Genomic DNA, 20,459 nt, shown 5'->3' with positions numbered 1-20,459 from the left:
ACGGTTACGAAGCACATGGGCAGATGATCCTTTTCGCCACGTATCGCTCATGGTCCCCTCCTGCTATGCTGCATTCTGCCAAAAGTCCCAAGCGGAATGTACACCTCGGTAACTAACCGAAGTGTAAACAGGAGACTTGACTCCGAGCGAGTAAACAGAAAGATATACACAGGCCCATGTCAATATGAGGCCTCGGTTGATGGTGGTCCGGTTATATTACCGAGACGATTACCGAAGCCTCCACACATAGTAATCCCAAGCAACATCAATTTGAGACAACAAGCACATTTTGTTTTATTACGTTCACATTAATCCATATGAAACCGACTGAAAATACTATTTTTTCGATTTCGTTATCTCAAATGCACACTTTCTGAGTTCTTATCACTTCGTGATCAGTAATCTTTATATCTACTAAGAGTCACTATTCTCTTTTTCACATGACTACCAATCTAAACTCCTATTAACCATCAAGAGTTCCACCATCTTTTTCTTGACATGACTAGTAGTCTAAAAATCAACTAACCGTCGTGTGTTTTGCTATTTTTCTTGGCAAGACTAGTAGTCTAACTACCCACCAACCATCATGTATTTTTCTTTTGGTCCTCATACACTAACAGGATGCAGGAAACACTTGTTTGTTTCAGTCTTATCAAACAAACATGATAATTTTATTTCCAACTGAAGAACCACGCGAGTATCTAAATTTATAAAATCGACCAACTCCTGTAGTGAGAGCGACATTGATTTGAGGTAATAAATATTTATTGGATCTAGTAAGTAATATTTTATCCACCGTAGACATAGGCAACATCGATTCGAGACAACAAGCACGTTTTAATCTATTACATACACTTTAATCCGTATGAAACCAACGAAGACCACTATTTTTTAAATTTCGTTATCTCAAATGCACACTTTCGGAGTTCTTATCACTTAGTAATTATTAGTCTTTACATCTATTAAGAATCACTATTGTCTTTTTCACACGACTAGTTGTCTAAACACCTACTAACCGTCTTATGTTTTGATGTTTTTCTTCGCATGACTAGTACTCTAAATACCTACTAAACGTCATGTATTTTTATCGTAGTCTTCATACACTAACAGGATGCAGGAACTAATTGTTTATTTCCGTCTTATCAAGCAAACATGATGATTTCTTTTCCAACTGAAACAACACGCTAGTATCTAGATTTCTAAAATTCACCAACTCTTATAGTGAGACTGACATTGATTCAAGAAAACAAATATTTATTGGATCATGTACGTAAGATTTGATCCATAGTAGTCCCAGGTGACATTGATTTGAGACAACAAGCACGTTTTGATCTATTACGTTCACTTTAATCCGTACGAAACCGACTGAAACTACTATTTTTTTGATTTCATTATCTCAAATGTACACTTTCGGAGTTCTTATCACTTAGTGATCTATAATTTTACATCTACTAAGAATCAGTATTCTCTTTTTCACATGACTAGCAGTCTAAACTCCTACTGAACATCAAGTGTTCCACCATCTTTTTGTTGACATGACTAGTAGTCTAAAACCTACTAACCGTCATGTGTTTCACTATTTTACTTCGCATGATTTGTAGTCTAAATACCTATCAACCGTCATGTATTTTTGTCGTGGTCCTCATACACTAATAGGATGCAAGAGCCACTTGTTTATTTTCGTCTTATCAAACAAACATGATGATTTTATATCCAACCGAAGAACAACGCGAGTATCTAAATTTATAAAATGACCAACTTTTGTAGTGAGAGCGACATTGATTCGAGACAACAAATATTTATTGAATCAAGTACGTAAGATTTAATCCACCGTAGACACAGGCAACATCAATTCGAGACAACAAGCACGTTTCAATCTATTATGTACACTTTAATCCGTATGAAACCGACTGAAACCACTATTTTTTCAATTTCGTTATCTCAAAAGCACATTTTCAGAGTTCTTATCACTTAGTGATCAGTAATGTATACGTCTACTAGGAATCAAGGTTTTCTTTTCACATGACTAGTTGTCTAAATACCTACTAACCGTCATGTGTTTCACCATCTTTTCTTCCCATGACTAGAAGTCTAAAAACCTACTAACCGTCATGTGTTTCACCATTTTTTGTTCACATGACTAGTAGTCTAATAACCTATTAACCATCACGTGCTTTTCTAATAGTCAGCTGTCATACACTAACAGCATGCTGGAACCACTTATTTTTTGCCGTCTTATCAAGTAAACATAATAATTTCATTTCAAACCAAAGCAACAACGCGAGTATCTAGATTTCCAAAATTGACCAACTCTTGCAGTGAGACCGACATTGATTTGAGACAACAAATTTTTTTTAGATCTAGTACGTAAGATTTTATTCAAAGTAGTCAACAAACATGTTTGGATCTATTAGGTTCACTTTAATCCGTATGAAACCAACTGAAACCACTATTTTTTCGATTTCATTATCTCAAATGCACACTTTCAAAGTTGTTAACACTTAGTGATTAGTAATCTATACATCTACTAAGAATCATTATTGTCTTTTTGACATGACTAATAGTCTAAACACGTACAAATCGTCATGTGCTACACCATCATTTTCTTGACATGACTAGAAGTCTAAAAACCTACTTACCGTCATGTGTTTCGCTACTTTTTTTCGCATGCCTAGTAATCTAAATACCTACCAATAGTCATGTGTTTTTCTCGTAGTCTTCATACACTAACAGAATGCAAGAACCACTTGTTTATTTCCGTCTTATCCAAGCAAACATGATGATTTCAATTTCAACCAAAGCAACACGCGAGTATCTAGATTTATAAAATTAAACAACTCTTGTAGTGAGAGCGACGTTGATTCGAGGCAACAATTATTTATTGGATCTAATATGTAAGATTTGATCCGTAGTAGTCCCAGGCAACATTGATTCGGGACAACAAGTACGTTTTCTTCTACTAAGTACACATTAATCCGTATGAAACTGACGGAAACCATTATTTTTTTGATTTCGTTATCTCTATTGCACACTTTAGGAGTTCTTATCACTTAGTGATCTGTAGTCTTTAATCCTACTAGGAATCACTGTTCTCTTTTCACTTGACTAGTAGTCTAAACACCTACTAACCATCATGTGTTTCACCATCCTTTCTTCCCATGACTAGAAGTCTAAAAACCTACAAACCATCATGTGTTTCACCATCTTTTCTTCACATGACTAGTAATCTAATAACCTACTAACTGTCATGTGTTTTGCTAATGGTCAGCTGCCATACACTAACAGGATCCAGGAACCACTTGTTTTTTGCCGTCTTATCAAGTAAACATGATGATTTCATTTCAAACCAAAGCAACAACGCGAGTATCTAGATTTCCAAAATTGACCAACTCTTGCTGTGAGACCGACATTGATTCTAGACAACAAATTTTTTTTAGATCTAGTACGTAAAATTTTATCCACAGTAGTCCCAAGCGACTTCGATTCGAGACAACAAGCAAGTTTTGATCTATTACATTCACTTTAATCCATATGAAACTGATTGAAACCACTATTTATTCGATTTCGCTATCTCAAATACACACTTTCAGAGTTTTTATCACTTAGTGAGCAGTAGTTTTTACATCTATTAAGGATCACTATTGTCTTTTTCACATGACTAGTAGTCTAAACACCTACAAACCGTCATGTGTTTTGTTGTTTTTCTTCGCATGACTACTAGTCTAAATACCTACTAACCGTAATGTATTTTTCTTATAGTCTTCATACACTAACAAAACGCAAGAACCGCTTGTTTATTTCTGTCTTATCAAGCAAACATGAGGATTTCAATTTCAAACAAAGCAACACGCGAGTATCTAGATTTATAAAATTAAACAACTCTTGTAGTGAGAGCGACGTTGATTCGAGGCAACAATTATTTATTGGATCTAATACGTAAGATTTGATCCACAGTAGTCCCAAGCAACATCGATTCGGGATAATAGGTACGTTTTGATCTACTAAGTACACATTAATTAGTATGAAACCGATGGAAACAAAAAAAATTTAGATTTCGTTATCTCAAATGCACACTTTCAGAGTTGTTATTACTTAGTGATCAGTAGTCTTTACATCTACTAAGAATCACTATTGTCTTTCTCACATACTAGTAGTCTAAACACTTACTAACCTTTATGTGTTTCGCTCTTTTTCTTCGCATGACCAATAGATGTAAGACCAGTTTGAAGGGTTAATGAAACATATCAAAGCACAAACTCCTGCTATGGTAGAAGAGTTGGTGCAGAATACAGATTCACCTTTTACACCCGAAGTCATGGAGCTGCTTCTTCCACGGAAGTTCAAAATGCCCCAGTTAGAGACGTTCAATGGCTCCGCGGATCCATTGGATCATTTAGAAACATACAAATCTCTAATGCATCTACAAGTGGTACCAGATGAAATGATGTGCCAGGCATTCCAAGTCGCCCTCAAGGGAAGTGCACGAGCATGGTTCAACAAGCTCCCACCGGGAAGCATACGTAGCTTTAAAGAGCTTAGCACAAGCTTTGTAAGCTACTTCATCGCTGGGCAACCCTACAACAAACCAGCAACACACCTCCAGACAGTAAAATAAAGGAGATGGGAGTCGTTAAGAGAATACACCACCAGGTTCAACAAAGAGGTGGTTCAGATAGAAGAAGCCGACGATAGTGTGAGCATCACTGCGTATATAGCTGGGTTGTACTTAGGACAGTTTCTATACCTCTTATCTCAAGAACTGCCCAAAACTCTGGTAGAGCTTATGCTCAGAAGCACATGAATGCAAAAGAAGTTATTTACGCAAGACGTTCACGTGACGGATTTGATCCTCAAACAGGACCATCACAGGTTGGCGAATTCCCTCCAGCAGATAAAAGGAGGAGACAAGCTGCCCGCAAGACGGGAGGCAAACCAAAGAATAAGACGGTGGACTCAAGATCTTCCTCGAGGCGGAGAGGAACTGGAGGTCCACCCCAAGGCAGGTATAAGTAGTTCACTCCGCTCATAGCTACAGCAGAGCAAATCCTTAGCAACCTGCAAGACAACCCAGACCTGAAGTGGCCTGGGAAGCTGAGAACTGATCCCAATAGGAGAGCTAAGGACAAGTACTGCAAATTCCACAAGGACCATGGCCACAACACGAATGATTGTATTAACCTAAAGCAGCAGATCGAGGATCTGATCCAAAGAGGGAGACTTCAACATTTTGTAACGAAGAAGTATCAAAAACAACCTAGAAGGGAAGATACAAGCAAGGAAGGTAGATATGGCACAATACCCCGCTCAGGTCCCAATGGAGAGATCAAGGTCATCCACGGAGGATTTGCTGGACGTGGAGAGTCAGGCAATGCCAGGAAAGCTCACCTAAGGAAGCTAAGAACAGAGGAACATTTGGAAGTCAACACAGTTGGCCGTCCAAGCAAATTTCAGAAAAAGGAGGAAATACCTATTATTTTCTCTGAAGAAGACATCAAGGGAGTTCAGATCCCTCATTATGACCCCCTGGTTATAACCAATGTCATGGCAAACTACCTCACACGCAGAGTACTGATTGACAGCGGAAGCTCAGTCGATATCCTCTACCTCCTCGCGTATGACCAACTAAAGGTTGGACGAGAAAGGCTAAGGCCTATGACATCACCATTATTTGGATTTGCAGGTATGCCCATTCATAGTAGTCGACTGTCCCTCAGCATACAATGCAATATTGGGAAGAACAACCCTGAATAAAATTGGGGCAATAATTTCCACCTATCACTTCATGATAAAGTTCCCAACACCAGAAGGAATTGGTTGCATAAGGGGAGTCCAGAAAGCATCACGAGAATGTTATGTCACCTCACTTAGAGGTGCTAACACCACAATGAGCATAAAAAGTCTTGATACACGAGATGAAGAAAGGCTCCAACATGGAGAACCCGTGGAAGAGCTAACTGAAGAACCCCTAGAGCCAGGACTAAAGGGAAAAACAGTAAGGATTGGCATTGGATTGAGCCCAGAAGCACGAGCTGAGCTGCTGTAGTTCCTAAAAAAGAACAAAGATGTTTTCGCATGGTCCCATGAGGACATCCCTGGAATTGACCCAAGGGTCATATCCCATAAGCTGAACGTGGATCCCACAGTGCGCCCAGTGAAACAGAAGAAAAGGACATTCGCTCCAAAACGAAACGAAGTTGCGGCCAAGGAGGTAGACAAGCTCATACAAGCGGAATCCATCCGCAAAGTTCTCTACCCCGATTGGCTAACCAACGTAGTTATGGTGAAGAAACCCAATGGCAAATGGAGGATGTGTGTAGACTTCACCAACCTCAATAAAGCATGTCTAAAGGATAGCTTTCCCCTGCCAAGGATTGACTCCTTGGAAGATTCTACAGCTGGGCACGAGCTACTCAGCTTTATGGATGCATTTTCAAGATATAATCAAATCCAAATGCATGAAGGAGATCAAGAGAAAACTTCGTTCATCATCTATAGGGGGTTATATTGCTACAAAGTAATGCCCTTCGGTCTTAAGAATGTGGGAGCAACATATCAAAGGCTAGTCAACAAGATGTTCAAGCAACAGATTGGGCGCAATGTAGAGGTTTACGTAGATGATACGCTGGTCAAAAGTGCCAAGGCACAAAACCATGTCACAGACTTGGAAGAAACCCTTGAGGTACTCAGGAAATACCAAATGAAACTCAATTCAACAAAATATGCTTTTAGGATCTCCTCAGGAAAGTTCTTAGGCTTCATGGTATCCCAAAGGGGTATCGAAGCCAATCCCGAGAAGATCCAAGCTATACTCTACATGTGATCACCCCAGAGCATTAAAGAGGTCCAAAAGCTAATAAGACGAGTTGCAGTACTAAGCAGGTTTATCTCCCGTGCGACTGACAAATGCCAAACATTTTTCAAAGTTTTGAAAAAAGCTTTTGAATGGACTATCACAGAGGAGGAAGCTTTCATCCAGTTAAAAGAATACATGGCATCCCCTCCCTTACTCAGTAGAACCCAAGAAGGGGAAGACCTATTTCTCTACCTTGCTATCTCCCCACATGCTGTTAGTGCAGTTTTGATTAGGGAAGAGCAAGGGACATAGCTCCCAGTATACTACACTAGCAGGGCATTACGAGGAGCTGAGTTGAGATATTCCAGAGGTGAAAAGATAGCCTTTGCAATGGTGGTAGCAGCTAGACGGATACGGCCATACTTTCAGGCTCACTCAATAAAGGTGCTGATAGATCAACCGCTTCGAAGGGTTCTCCATTGCCCAGAAACTTCAGGCCGATTAATTCAGTGGTCAATAGAGCTTGGCAAGTTTGATATAGAGTACAAGCCAAGAATTGCCATCAAAGCACAAGTGCTTGCAGATTTCCTTGTAGAATACACATATCCAAAACCTGAAGAGCTCCCCAAAGAAGAACCTAAACCTTGGATTCTCCAGGTTGACAAATCAACAACCAGAGAAGCATGCAGGGCTAGTTTAATTTTAACATCCCCAAAAGGTCAATGCCCGAGCTATGAGCTTAGGTTTGAGTTCAAAGCGACTAACAATGAGGCTTAATATGAAGCTCTTGTGGTTGGATTGGAATTGGCTAAGTTTGTTAGTGCTGACCACGTATTAGCCAAAAGTGACTCACAGTTGGTTGTAGGACAAGTCCTAGGAGAATACACTATGAAAGAGGAGGTAATGCAAAAGTACTTGAGTAAAGTGAAGCCCCAAGTTGCAAAGCTGAAAAGCTTAAATGTAGTCAGGATTCCAAGAGAGGAAAATATTGAAGTTGATTATTTGGCAAAGCTGGCCACGGCCAAAGAGGATATGCCATTCCACAGAATGCACCAGTACGGTATTTAGAGTTACCAAGTATCTTTGCCCCAGAAGTACAAGTACAAGCTATTGACTACAACAATTCATGGATAGGCCCCATAGTTGACTACATAACCAACGGGACCTTACCAGACGATAAGGTCAAAGCTAGGCAGCTCAAGATCAGAGCTGCAAAATACCTGATGATGGGAGATGTGCTATACATGAGGAGCTTCTCATTACCATACCTTAGATGTCTGACCATGGCAAAATCTGCACAGGCTATGGAAGAAGTCCACCAAGGAGTATGCGGGGATCACTAAGGTGGTCGCATGTTAGCCTACAAATTCCTTAGGTTGGGAAACTACTGGCCAAGCATGTAAAAGGATTGCAACTCTATGGTCCAAAAATGTGAAAAGTGCCAGCGCTTTGCAAACATCATTCATGGATCCCCCACAGTCCTAAGTCCAATGAAAGGACCTTGGCCATTCACCCAGTGGGGAGTAGACCTAATTGGTCCACTTCCAATGGCAGCAGGCCAGGTCCAGCATGCCATTATAGCTGTAGATTACTTTACGAAGTGGGTTGAAGCTAAGGCACTGGCCACAATCACAGCAGAAGTTATAATTGATTTCTTGTGGAAGTTTATTATTAGCCATTTTGGGTTACCACGAGTGATAGTCACAGACCGAGGAAAGCAATTTGATAATACTCAGTTCAAAGCGTACTGTATTTCCAAGGGAATACACGTACATTATGCCTCCAAGGCTCACCCAAAAGCCAATGGACAGGTAGAAGTCACAAATCGGACAATCAAGAAGGAAATCAAAAGAGGCTGCGAGAGGCCAAAGGAGCTTGGCTAGATGAGATTTATAATGTGCTATGGGCATATCAGATAACACCTCGAACTGCAACTGGAGAAACTCCATACTCCTTTGCATTTGGGGCTGAAGCAGTAGTCCCAATTGAAATTGAACTCTTCAATTACAGGACCGCAAGCACAGATCACCAAGAAAACCAGGAAGATCTAAGGGCTGAGCTGGATCTCTTGGAAGAAACAAGGGAAACAGCAATGGCCAAAGTAGCCATGTACCAGCAAAGAATGGTCAAGTACCATGACGCCCAGGTTAGGCCAAGAGATTTTCGAGCTAGTGACCTAGTCCTAAGGAAAGTTGATCCGACTGGAAAGAAGGTGGGCAAACTTGGCCCAAATTGAGAAGGACCCTATCAGGTCTTGCACCATGTCAAGGCTGGTGCATACAGGCTCGCAACCCTAAAGGGAAAAGAGCTACCAAATTCATGAAACGCAGAGCATCTCAAGAAGTATTGCAAGTAGGTACTTGCAATGGAAGTTTATTTCTGTTTTTAGGAAACTTTTTATTTTCATTAAAACTCAAGCAACAAAGTTGTTTTCATTAAGACCACGTGTTTTTCTATTAGCACCTATGGCCAATAAAATTCCCCACGAGGGACGATCGATTAGATTTCCTATATGCATAATATAGAAATGGCAAGCAGACAAATAAAATTATTCAAATTTTATTAATAAATCCACACCCAAGGGGTATGGACATATTTTTACATCAAAACTTTGTGGGTAAAATCCACAAAGTTGCAACCTAACTACTACCTCCCTCCCTCGGAGGGGAAGGAATTGGTGGAGCCGGTTGCCCTCGGAAAGCCTCCAACTGGTCCCAGTTGGCTATCAGCACCATGTGGACCGTATTCTCCATGACGGAAATTGATTCCGCCATGGCCTCCATCTTTGAGGACAGCCCATCAATGGCCGCCTTCAGGCTTTGCAGCTTCTGGCTCAACTCTGAGATTTGCTCGATGTTCGCCATCACAATTTGAAAATTGATTATGGAATGAAGAATAATTCATCACAACTACTGGTTTTTATAGCACAAACTCAGACGATTCACTAACCGCTTGCTAAACAAATCAGCACGCTTAAAATCAAAGCTTCAATTAAAACTATCATCTCAACTACTTAGAGTAATGGAAAGTTACATGGCCTATCATCTCCGGCAGTTCAAACGATTGCCAAAACTTCAATACAAAAGACTAGGACCCATAGGACCAGCTCTACTTGTTTAAAACGAATATAAATTCCACGGAATTATCATCCTATGAGAAATATAAGTGCATCACTTGTTTGGACACAAACAAATAATCCACTAAGGGGAGTAGGACTACTACTACAACCGTAATAATAAGGAAGCTTAGAAAAAATTTTCAAGCTCAAAGGACGTAGCATAGCTATGCAAATAATGAAGCTTAGGAAAAATTTCCAAGCTTAAAGGACATAGCACAGCTATGCAATTAAAAAAAGATTAGGAAAAATTTCCAAGCTCAAAGGACGTAGCACAACTATGCAAATAATGAAGCTTAGGAAAAAAGGATGTAGCACAGCTATGCAAATAATGAAGCTTAGGAAAAATTTCCAAGCTCAAAGGACGTAGCACAGCTATGCAATTAAAGAAGCTTAGAAAAAATTTCCAAGCTCAAAGGACGTAGCACAACTATGCAAATAATGGAGCTTAGAAAAAATTTCTAAGCTCAAATGATGTAGCATAGCTATGCAATTAAAGAAGCTTAGGAAAAATTTTCAAGCTCAAAGGACGTAGCACAGCTATGCAAATAAAGAAGCTTACGAAAAATTTCCAAGCTCAAAGGACGTAGCACAGCTATGCAATTAAAGAAGCCTAGGATAAAATCTCTAGCTTCGAAACGTGGTACAGCTAAAATATATAGCCCTGGCAAAAAGAACAAATCCACGAAAGTCAGTATGCATAACACAACTATCACATACACAAAGACTAACAAATTTACCATAAGTTGGCACAAAAGTGGGAGTATGCTTTCATTGTACTTGTCATATTTGTGAAACGAATAGCCTCCAAAAGGCCACTAAATATGATCTCACTAAGATCATCCCCACAGAACAAAGTTCTAAAAGTCAACCAGCTAGCCAAGTGGGAGTAAAAGCCACTCCCAAACAAACACAGTTAAAGTACGAAAGTATTAAAATGAGTTTAGTTATAGACCCATTAAATTCAATGTTTCTTCGGCCATTCAAAGGGCCCATCACCAGTTGATGGGCCAGGAGGTGCTGCAGCTGGAGTTTCAAGAGAGAGAGAGACCTTTTTTGGAGTTTGGAGAAGGGATGCGATCGAAGAGCTCGGGATGGATGTATCTTTGTAGGCTGCATCATCATTTTGGTCCTCCTCCTTCTGTCCCCCGTTCAGACATGAGGGTCCCTCATCATCATCAACCTCAAATTTGGAAAAATCCAAATTAGGGTAAGCTAAGGCAGCACGGCTCCTCATTGCTTCAAACCCATCAAAATACTATTGGGTTAAGTCTTGACGATACTTAGGGGACTGTAGGAAGAGTGAAATAGCATCCCTACGGGCACTCCTCACTTTTTCCACCGTCCCTTGACTTATGGTCTTACATTTCTCGAGCTCACCATTCCACTCCAGAATTTTCTGCTCCAACCTCCTAGCAGTCGCCATGGCAACATCTCTCTCCTCTTCCAACCCCCTCTTCGACTGAAGGGCGGCGTCCTTTTCACCAGTAATCTTTTTAATTTTTGCCATCATGTTGGCTCCCTGCTTTGTGAGCTTCATGTTAGCCTCAATAAGGGCAACCACCTGTTTCCCCAGGCTATGGCCTTGGGAAGTGAGATATTGGCCACGAGCCGCAGCCTGCCAAAAGAAAGAAAGATTCAACAAAAGAGAACTACAAACAATCGATAAATTGCTAAAGCAAAGAAGAGGAGCATACCATGGCCAACTCCACCAACATTTGCTCCCCAACAGCCTGGAGAGACATCTCCGCCATCAAGTCTTTGTCAGCCGCACAAAGTAGCCCGGAAGCACGCTCAAGGGCCTCTTGATAGTTACCCAAAATAGAGGGACCAGCAGAAGTCTTCATCTTTTTAGCAGCAAGAGTCCCTTCCATAGCTACTCCCTTTGCCTTCCTTTTTGACTTCTCAACCTCCTTTTCAGTGATTTTTTCAATCACCAAGTCAAGAGTAGGATCAGTAGGAAGACCGGCATCTAGAAAGCTATCAACATCCAGCTCCTTTTGAAGACGAGAGCTCTTCCTTTTTGGAGCTACGGCCCTAGATGACTGCTTTGCTCTCTTAGCTTTGAGTTGGGCCAGCAAGGCTTTGTCCATTTTCGGTGCCATGTCACTTTCTTCTTCTGAAAAGAAAAGAAAGGAAATCAATGTAAAAGTCAGCTAAAAACATGGCACCAATAAAAAATAGAAACTACCTCTAGAGAGTCCTAAGGCCTCACTAGTGGTCTCCGGGCCCAGCAATTAAGTAGCCAACGATTCTGAAGTTACGAGTAATTCCCAACTGTGGACAGCATAGCTTTGAACTTATTGAAGCTCCGCTGCTAAGGTAGGACTTAAGGGATATGGAGCTCGAGCTGCACGGATGAAGAAAAGTTTCATAAAGATATGAAATGAATTCATGAAATTACAAGATTAAAGAAAAGCAAATAGCTTACAATTCGTGATGGGAAGCCCCCACCTACTGGGGATCCGAGGGGTATATGTCCCAATCTCCCAACCAAGGAGCTCTCAACCATCACCACCAACAAAAAAGAACTTATCTTTCTAATTTTTATTCACAGTAGGGAGCTCTATGACTAGCTCCCCCTCGCCGATCCTTTTTGCAAAGTAATACCACCCAATACCTCCAGGGGTCTCCTTAACAGAAAATTGGTTAAGAAAAGGTCCTTTCGTCAAAGGAGTCTGCTCATCAGACATTGCTCCCCAAAGCACCGCACAACCTATTAAGAGGCGCCAAGAATTGGGTACAAGTTGGCCAGGAGCCAAATCGACAAAACTCAGGACATCCCTCACCACGGTGGGAAAGGGTAGCCGCAAACCTCCTTCTAGGGCACCAACATAGAGACAAGTCTCATTCTCAACAAAGGTACAAGCCCGATCAAACCCAGAAGGCTTCCTAAGGTAAACGGAGGCCGGGATCGAGTATCTAACTCTAAGAACGGCCAACTCTTCATTCGAAATCGTAGATGGGAGGTTGGAAGCAAAAAAAAATGGGGACTCTACGGGGCCCCCTCGATGAAGATGCAGGAGGCGACGAGGGTTTAACGCCACTCGACTTACTTCAATCAAACGAAGCCCTAATGTTGCCACTACGGTGCAGTGATACTTCCTCCTCTTCAAACGACTCCTCAACTTTCAGAACAGAGGAAAAATTGATAAATCCCTCATACATTGGGGTTCCTATGGAGAACCTAGGGTACAAGTTAGCAAATAGGAAAAAGAGATCCCGAAAGACCATGTTTTGAAGCACGATGGAATAAGGGGCAAAATCCTTTATGATGGGAGAGTGAAGGTGGATGGAAACAAAATCGACCAACCTAGCACAGATAAACTCCCCTAGAGCAGCCCACGTTGGGCCTGAAATCTCTACACTAGGGGGAGAATCCAGCTTAAAAGGAGAACAAAGAACAGCCAAGAAAGAGGAACGTACCTAAAGGGGACGGGCTCTAACGGGACGACGAAGGAGAATGATGAAGAAAGATCTCACGGAGAAAATCGCCTAAGTAGATTCTAATGCTTCTCTGACAGAGATTGATCAAAGCAAGAAGAAGCTTAAACGATGAGCGTCAATCCCAAGAAACACTCCTTAACTTTCGTCATCCACCTCTAATCACTAGAGTGGCAACAATTTCGACACCTGTCCCACGAAGCGACCCACGCATTCAAACCCTTGGAAAAAGAAATAGAATGGTAACCGCCATTTAGGTCTTACCAATGTTCCCAACCTCCAGGGAAAAGTTGAAGCTCGAAAACAGGGGAGTACCTGATAAGTATGGTAGACCTAAGAAGGTCAGCACTACAAGAAATACAGACCTGGAGAGTAGGAGTCAGTCTTGCCTATACCCCCCTTGGAATTATTACCTGTGGCAAAGTCAGGATATGTCAGCTCCGCTCTCCTACGAAGCTGGCATAAGATATAAAGATCAGCTCTGGTCCCAAGCTAAAGCAAGATATTCATGGAATATTACTTATCCCAATAAAGATACCACACTGAGAAACCTAAATCCTATGGGATAAAGGAGAGACGTCGATAAGGTAGGCATGAAATGCTAATGATAAACACAATCAAAGACGGATAAGAATTCTAGGCTAAGGCTGGATGAACATGGAGTCCCAGCTAAGGCAGGACTCCACACTCTTCAATGAGATGATCCGAAATCCTTGGGATACAGTCCTACAAGGACTCAACCTCCTATCAAAAATGCTTATAAATATGACGGTAGAACTCTAATAATAGGTATACACCTCCCAATCGACAATCTCTATTCTCTCTAAATAACAAGTATTCTACTGACTTAGGCATTGGAGGGTGGTTGGCACGCCACCACACTGGTGACTCAAGCTCTTGCTTTGTTTTGCAGGTTCAGGTCGGAGCTAACGACAAAGCTTATTCATCACCCCCCCAAAGAAGAACCTAAACCATGGGTCCTTTAAGTTGATGGATCAACAACTAGAGAAGCAAGTGGAGTTGGTTTGATTTTAACATCCCCAAAAGGATAATGCCTGAGCTACGCGCTTAAGTTTGAGTTCAAAGCAACTAACAACTATGCTGAATATAAAGCTCTTGTGGTTGGGTTGGAAATAGCAAAGGCCGTAGGTGTTAAGCATTTATTGGCAAAAAGTGACTCACGGTTGGTTGTGGGTCAGCTTTTTGGGGAGTATACGGTAAAGGAAGAGGTAATGCAAAAATACTTGGATAAAGTGAAGACCCAAGTTGCAAAGCTTCAAAGCTTTGAAATTGTCAGGACTCCAAGAGAGGAAAATATTGAAGCTGATTATTTAGCAAAGTTGGTCATGGCCAAAGAAGATGCCATTCCACGGAATGCACCAATTCGATACTTAGAATTACCAAGCATCTTAGCTTCAGACATATAGGTTCAAGCTATCGACTACAGCAATTCATGGACAGGCCCCATAGTTGAATACATAACAAATGGGACTTTGCCAGACGACAAGGTCAAAGCTAGACAACTCAAAATCAGAGCTGCAAAGTACCTGATAATGGGAGATGTGCTGTACAGAAGGAGCTTCTCGCTGCCATACCTCAAATGTTTGACCACGGTGGAATCTACGTGGGCTATGGAGGAGGTCCACCAGGGAGTATGTGGAGATCACCAAGGTGGCCGTATGTTGGCCAACAAGCTCCTTAAGTTGGGCTACTATTGGCCAAGTATGCAAAAAGATTGCTACTCTATGGTCCAAAAATGTGAGAAGTGCCAGCGGTTTGCAAACATCACTCGTGGATGCCCTACAATCCTAAACCTAATGACAGGACCTTAGCCGTTTGCCCAAAGGGGAATGGACCTAATTGGCCCACTTCCTACAACAGTAGGCCAAGTCCAGCATGCAATTATAGCTGTGGACTACTTTACGAAATGGGTCGAAGCTAGGGCACTGGCCACGATTACTGCAAAGGTTACTATTGATTTCTTATGGAAATTAATAATTAGTCGTTTGGACTACCACAAGTGATAGTCACGGACCGACGAAAGCAATTTAACAATACCCAATTCAAAGCTTACTGTATTTCCAAGGGGATACATGTACATTATGCATCCAAGGCTCACCCAAAAGCCAATGGGCAAGTGGAGGTCACAAATCGGACTATCAAGAAGGGAATCAAAAAGTGGCTACGTGAAGCCAAAAGAGCTTGGCCAGATGAGTTATATAATGTGCTATGGGCATATCGTACTACTCCTCGAAGTGCAACTGGAGAAAAACTCCATACTCTCTAGCCTCCGGAGCTGAAGCAATAGTTCCTATTGAAGTTGAGCTCCTCAACTACAAAACCGCAAGTATCGATGACCAAGAAAACCAAGAAGATCTTAGAGCTAAACTAGATCTCTTGGAAGAGAAAAGGGCAATAGCAATGGCCAAGGTAGCCGTATACCAGCAAAGAATGGTTAAGTACCATGAAGCACAAGTTAGGCCAAGAGATTTTAGAGCTGGTGATCTAGTCCTCAGAAAGGTTGAACCAACTAGAAAAAAGGTGGGCAAGCTTGGCCCAAATTGGGAATGACCATACCAGGTCTTGCACCATGTCAAGGCAGGTGCGTACAAGCTTGCAACCCTAAGGGGAAAAGAGCTGCCCAATTCATGGAATGCAGAGCATCTCAGGAAGTATTACAAGTAGGTGCTTGCAGTAGGAATTTATTTATGTATTTAAGAAACCTTTTGTTTTCAATAAAACTTTGGCAATAAAGTTGTCTCTTTCGGGACTACGTGTTTGATGAATCAGCTTTGTTGTCAGCTCCGACCTGAACCTGCAAAACAAAGCAACAGCTTGAGTCACCGGTGTGGTGGCGTGCCAACCACCCTCTGATGCCTAAGTCAGTAGAGTACTCGCTATGTGGTGAGAGAATTAAGATTCTCGGTTTATATGTTTGCGTACCATTTATTGGAGTTCTACTGTTATATTTATAGGCATTTTGATAGGAGGTTGAGTCCTTGTAGGATTGTATCTCGTAGATTCCAGATTACCTCTTTGAGGAATGTGGAGTCCTGCCTTAGCTAGGAATCCATGGGCATCCTGTCTTAGCTAGGAATCTTTACCCGTCTTTGATCATATATATCATTGGCATTTTATGCTTATCTTACCATCAACATTCCTTTATCCCTTAGAATTTAAGTTTCTCGGCGTGGTATCTTTATTTGAATAAGTATATTCCATGGATAATATTATGGATATTATCCTCCTCATTATAGCTAGGGGCCGGAGCTGGTCTTTGGACCTTTTGCCAGCTTTGTCTGAAAGATGGAGCTGGCAAATCCTGACTTTGTTCCAGGTAGGTTCCTAGAGAGGCCCTGGTGAGGTTAGCTTATACTCCCCAGGTCTGTAGTTCTCATAGTACTGAGCTCCTTAGGTCTATCCTACTTATCTGGTACTCCCCTGTTTCCAAGCTCCAGGTCTTCCCTGGAGGTAAGGAACATTGGTCAGACCTAAATGGCGGTTACCGCTCTTCTGGTGCTTAGAGGTGGACGTCGAAGATTAAGGAGTGTTTCTCGGGATTGATGCTCGGCATTTAAGCTTCTTCTTGCTCTAATCATCCTCAAGCAGAGGAAAGTTTGAATCTACCCAGTCAATTTTCTCCATGAGGACTTTCTTCATCGATCATTTTCGTCATTCTCCTAGAGCCCGTTCTCTTTAGGTACGTCCTCGTTTCCTAGCTGTTCTTTCTGTTGTTTTTAAGCTAGATTCTCCCCCTAGCGTAGAGATTTCAGGCCCAACGTGGGCCATTCCAGGGGAGTTCATCTGTGCTAGGTTGGTCGGCTTCGTTTCCATCAACCTTTACTCTCCTATCATAGAAGATTTTGCCCCTTATTCTATCGCTCTTCAAAACAGGGTCTTTCGGGACCTCTTCTTTTTGTCTACTAACTTGTACCGCAGGAACCCTAATGTCAGAAGGATTTATCAATTTTTCCTCTATTTTGAATGTCGAGGAGTCGTTTGAAGAGGAAGAGGTGTCGCTACACCGTAGTGGTAACATTAGGGCTTCGTCTGATAAAGGTCTGTCGAGTGGTGTTAAACCCTCATCGCCTTCTGCGTCTTCGTCGAGGGGTCCCCGTAGAGTTCCCTTTTTTTTTGCTTCCAATATCCCATCTATGATCACGAACGAAGAGTTAGCCGTTCTTAGAGTTAGATACTCGATTCCGGCCTCCGTTTCCTTTAAGAAGCCTTCTGGGCCTGAACGGGCTTGTACTTCTATTGAGAATGAGACTGGTCTCTATGTGGGTGCCCTAGAAGTAGGTTTATGTCTGCCCTTTTTCACTGTGGTGAGGAATGTCTTGGGTTTTCTTGGTTTGGCTCCTGGCCAAATCGTACCCAATTCTTGGCGCCTCTTGATAGGTTGTGCAGTGCTTTGGGGCGCAATGTCGGATGGGCGGACTTCTTTGACGAAGGGACCTTTTTTCAACCAGTTTTCTATTAAGGAGGCCCCAGAAGGTATTGGGTGGTACTACTTTACAAAAAGACCTGGTGAGGGGGAGCTAATGACTGAACTCCCTACTGTGAATAAAAATTGGAAAGATAAGTTCTTTTTTGTTGGTGGTGATGGTTGGGAGCTGCCTGGTTGGGAGATCGGGACATATACCCCTTGGATCCCCAGTAGGTGAGGGGTTCCCATCACAAATTGTAAGCTATTGATTTTCTTTAATCCTGTAATTCCATGAATTTATTCCATATCTTTATGCAATTCTTTTATGCAGCTTGAGCCCCATATCCTCTGAGCCCTGCCTTAGAAGCTGAGCTTCAACAAGCTCAAAGCCACACGGTCCACAGTTGGGAATTACTTGTAACTCCGGAATCATTGGCCACTTATTTATTGGGCCCAGAAACCACTCGTGAGGCCTTAGCACTCTCTAGAGGTAGTTTCTATTTTTTATTTGCCGTCATGCTTTTGGCTACGTTTTACATTGCTTTCATTTCTTTTCTTTCCAGAAGAAGAAAGTGAAGGTAAAGAGATGGCACCAAAAATGGACAAAGCTTTGCTGGCCCGACTTAAAGTTGAGAGGGCAAAGCAGTCATCTGGGGCCGTAGCTCCAAAAAGAGCTAAATGTTGATAGCTTTCTGGATGCCAATCTTTCTAATGACCCTACTCTTGACTTAGTGGTTGAGTAGATTGTTGAAGAAGAGGCTGAGAGATTAAAAAGAAAGGAAAAGGGTGCAGCTGTGGAGGGGAACCCCTCCTGCTAAAAAGACGAAGGCTTCTATTGGCCCCTCTATGTTGGGCAATTATCAGGAGGCTCTTGAGCGTGCTTCTGGGCTACTATGTGCAGCTGACAAATATTTGATGGCGAAGATGTCTCTCCAAACTATTGGGGAGCAAATGTTGGTCGAGTTGGCCATGGTATGCTCCTCTTTTCTATTTTAACAATTTATTGATTGTCTGTTATTTTCCTCGTTGGCTCTTTCTCTCTTTTTTGCAGGTTGCAGCTCATGGCCATTATCTTACCTCCCTAAGCCATAGCCTGGGAAGCAAGTGGTTACTCTTACTGAGGCCAATATGAGGCTCACAAAGCAAGGTGCTTCATGGCAGCAGAGCTTCAGAAGGTGACGGGTGAGAGAGATGCTGCTCTTCAGTCGAGGAGGGGATTGGAAGAGGATAGAGATGTCGCCGTGGCGACTGTTAGGAGCTTGGAGCAGAAAATTCTAGAGTGAAATGGTGAGCTCGAGAAATGTAAGACCATAAGTCAAGGGATGGTGGAAAAAGTGAGGAGTGCCCGTAGGGATGCAATTTTGCTCTTCCTACAGTCCCCTGAGTATTGTCAAGACATAACCCAGCAGTATTTTGATGGGTTTGAAGCAATACGGAGCCATGCTACCTTGGCTTACCCCAATTTGGATTTTTCCAAATTTGAGGTTGATGATGATGAGGAGCCCTCATGTCTGGATAGGGGACAGAAGGAGGAGGACCAAGGTGATAATGCGGCCTCCAAAGACACATCCATCCCGAGCTCTTCATTTGCATCCCTTCTCAAAACTCCAGAAAAGGTCTCTCTCTTAGTTGAAACTCAAACTCCGGCAGAAACACCTCCAGGCCCATCATCAAGTGATGGGCAGGCAATTGATAGTTCCACCCTGGGCCTTTGAATGGCCTAAGAAAATTTTAATTCATTGGGTCTGTAATTAAATACTTTTTAATACTTTCATACTTTGACTATGTTTATTTAGGAGTGGCCTTTGGTTTGGCCTCTACCCCCGCCTGGTGGGCTAACTTTAGAACTTTGTTCTTCTTGATGACTAATAGGGATGATCTCAATGAGATCATTTTTGGTGGCCTTTTAGAGGATCATTTTTGGTGGCCTTTAGAGGTTATTTGTTTTGAAATCATGACAGGTACAGGTTCAATGAAAGCGTGCTCTCACTTTGAGCCGAGTTGTGGCAGTTTTGACAATCTTTGCGCACGTTATAGTTGTGTTTTGCATACTGACTTTTGTGGATTTTGTCAATTCTTGCCTTTGTCATAGTCGAGCTAGGCGCTTGAGCTTGGTCTTTTTCGCCAAGGTTGTATATCTTAGCTGTACCAAGTTTTAGAGCTAGAAATTTTATTCTGAACTCTTTTATTGCATAGTTGTGCTACGTCTTTGAGCTTGGAAATTTTTCCAAGCTTCTTTTACTGTATAGCTGTGCTACACCTTTGAGCTAGGAAATTTTACCTAAGCTTTTTGAGCTTGGAAATTTTACCTAAGCTTCTTTTATTGCATAGCTGTGCTACGCCCTTGAGCTTGGAAATTTTTCCTAAGCTTCTTTTATTGCATAGCTCTGCTACGTCTTTGAGCTTGGAAATTTTCCTAAGCTTCTTTTATTGCATAGCTGTGCTACGTTTTTGAGCTTGAAAATTTTTCCTAAGCTTCTTTTATTGCATAGCTGTGCTACGTCTTGAGCTTGGAAATTTTTCCTAAGCTTCTTTTATTACGGGTTTGTAGCAGTCTTACTCCCTTAAGTGTGTAAATTATTTGCATCTAAATAATTAATACACTTATTGCAATTTCCCATAGGATATTCCTCAGGTTTGATTATAATTCTGTAGAATATTATATTTGTTCAAAACATGGG

At 41.8% G+C, this 20,459-nt stretch overlaps 2 protein-coding genes across 2 annotated transcripts; both read left to right on the top strand.

The window, feature by feature from the left end:
* Nucleotides 1-4,264: 4,264 nt before the first annotated feature.
* On the top strand, nt 4,265-6,043 carry LOC131302968 (uncharacterized). The gene is made up of 4 exons (XM_058329760.1): nt 4,265-4,569; nt 4,731-5,003; nt 5,112-5,680; nt 5,805-6,043. The coding sequence occupies exons 1-4, from the start codon at nt 4,265-4,267 to the stop codon at nt 6,041-6,043; spliced, it is 1,386 nt and encodes a 461-aa protein (XP_058185743.1).
* Nucleotides 6,044-7,183: 1,140 nt separating this feature from the next.
* On the top strand, nt 7,184-9,029 carry LOC131302967 (uncharacterized). Its single transcript, XM_058329759.1, has 5 exons — nt 7,184-7,511; nt 7,632-7,853; nt 7,928-8,118; nt 8,233-8,604; nt 8,709-9,029. The coding sequence occupies exons 1-5, from the start codon at nt 7,184-7,186 to the stop codon at nt 9,027-9,029; spliced, it is 1,434 nt and encodes a 477-aa protein (XP_058185742.1).
* Nucleotides 9,030-20,459: the final 11,430 nt, after the last annotated feature.

The sequence above is a fragment of the Rhododendron vialii genome, chromosome 10a, assembly GCF_030253575.1.
Source record: "Rhododendron vialii isolate Sample 1 chromosome 10a, ASM3025357v1".
NCBI lineage: Eukaryota > Viridiplantae > Streptophyta > Magnoliopsida > Ericales > Ericaceae > Rhododendron > Rhododendron vialii.
Note: the sequence above shows the minus strand (reverse complement) of the source record. Positions and strands in the feature narration are given on the sequence as shown.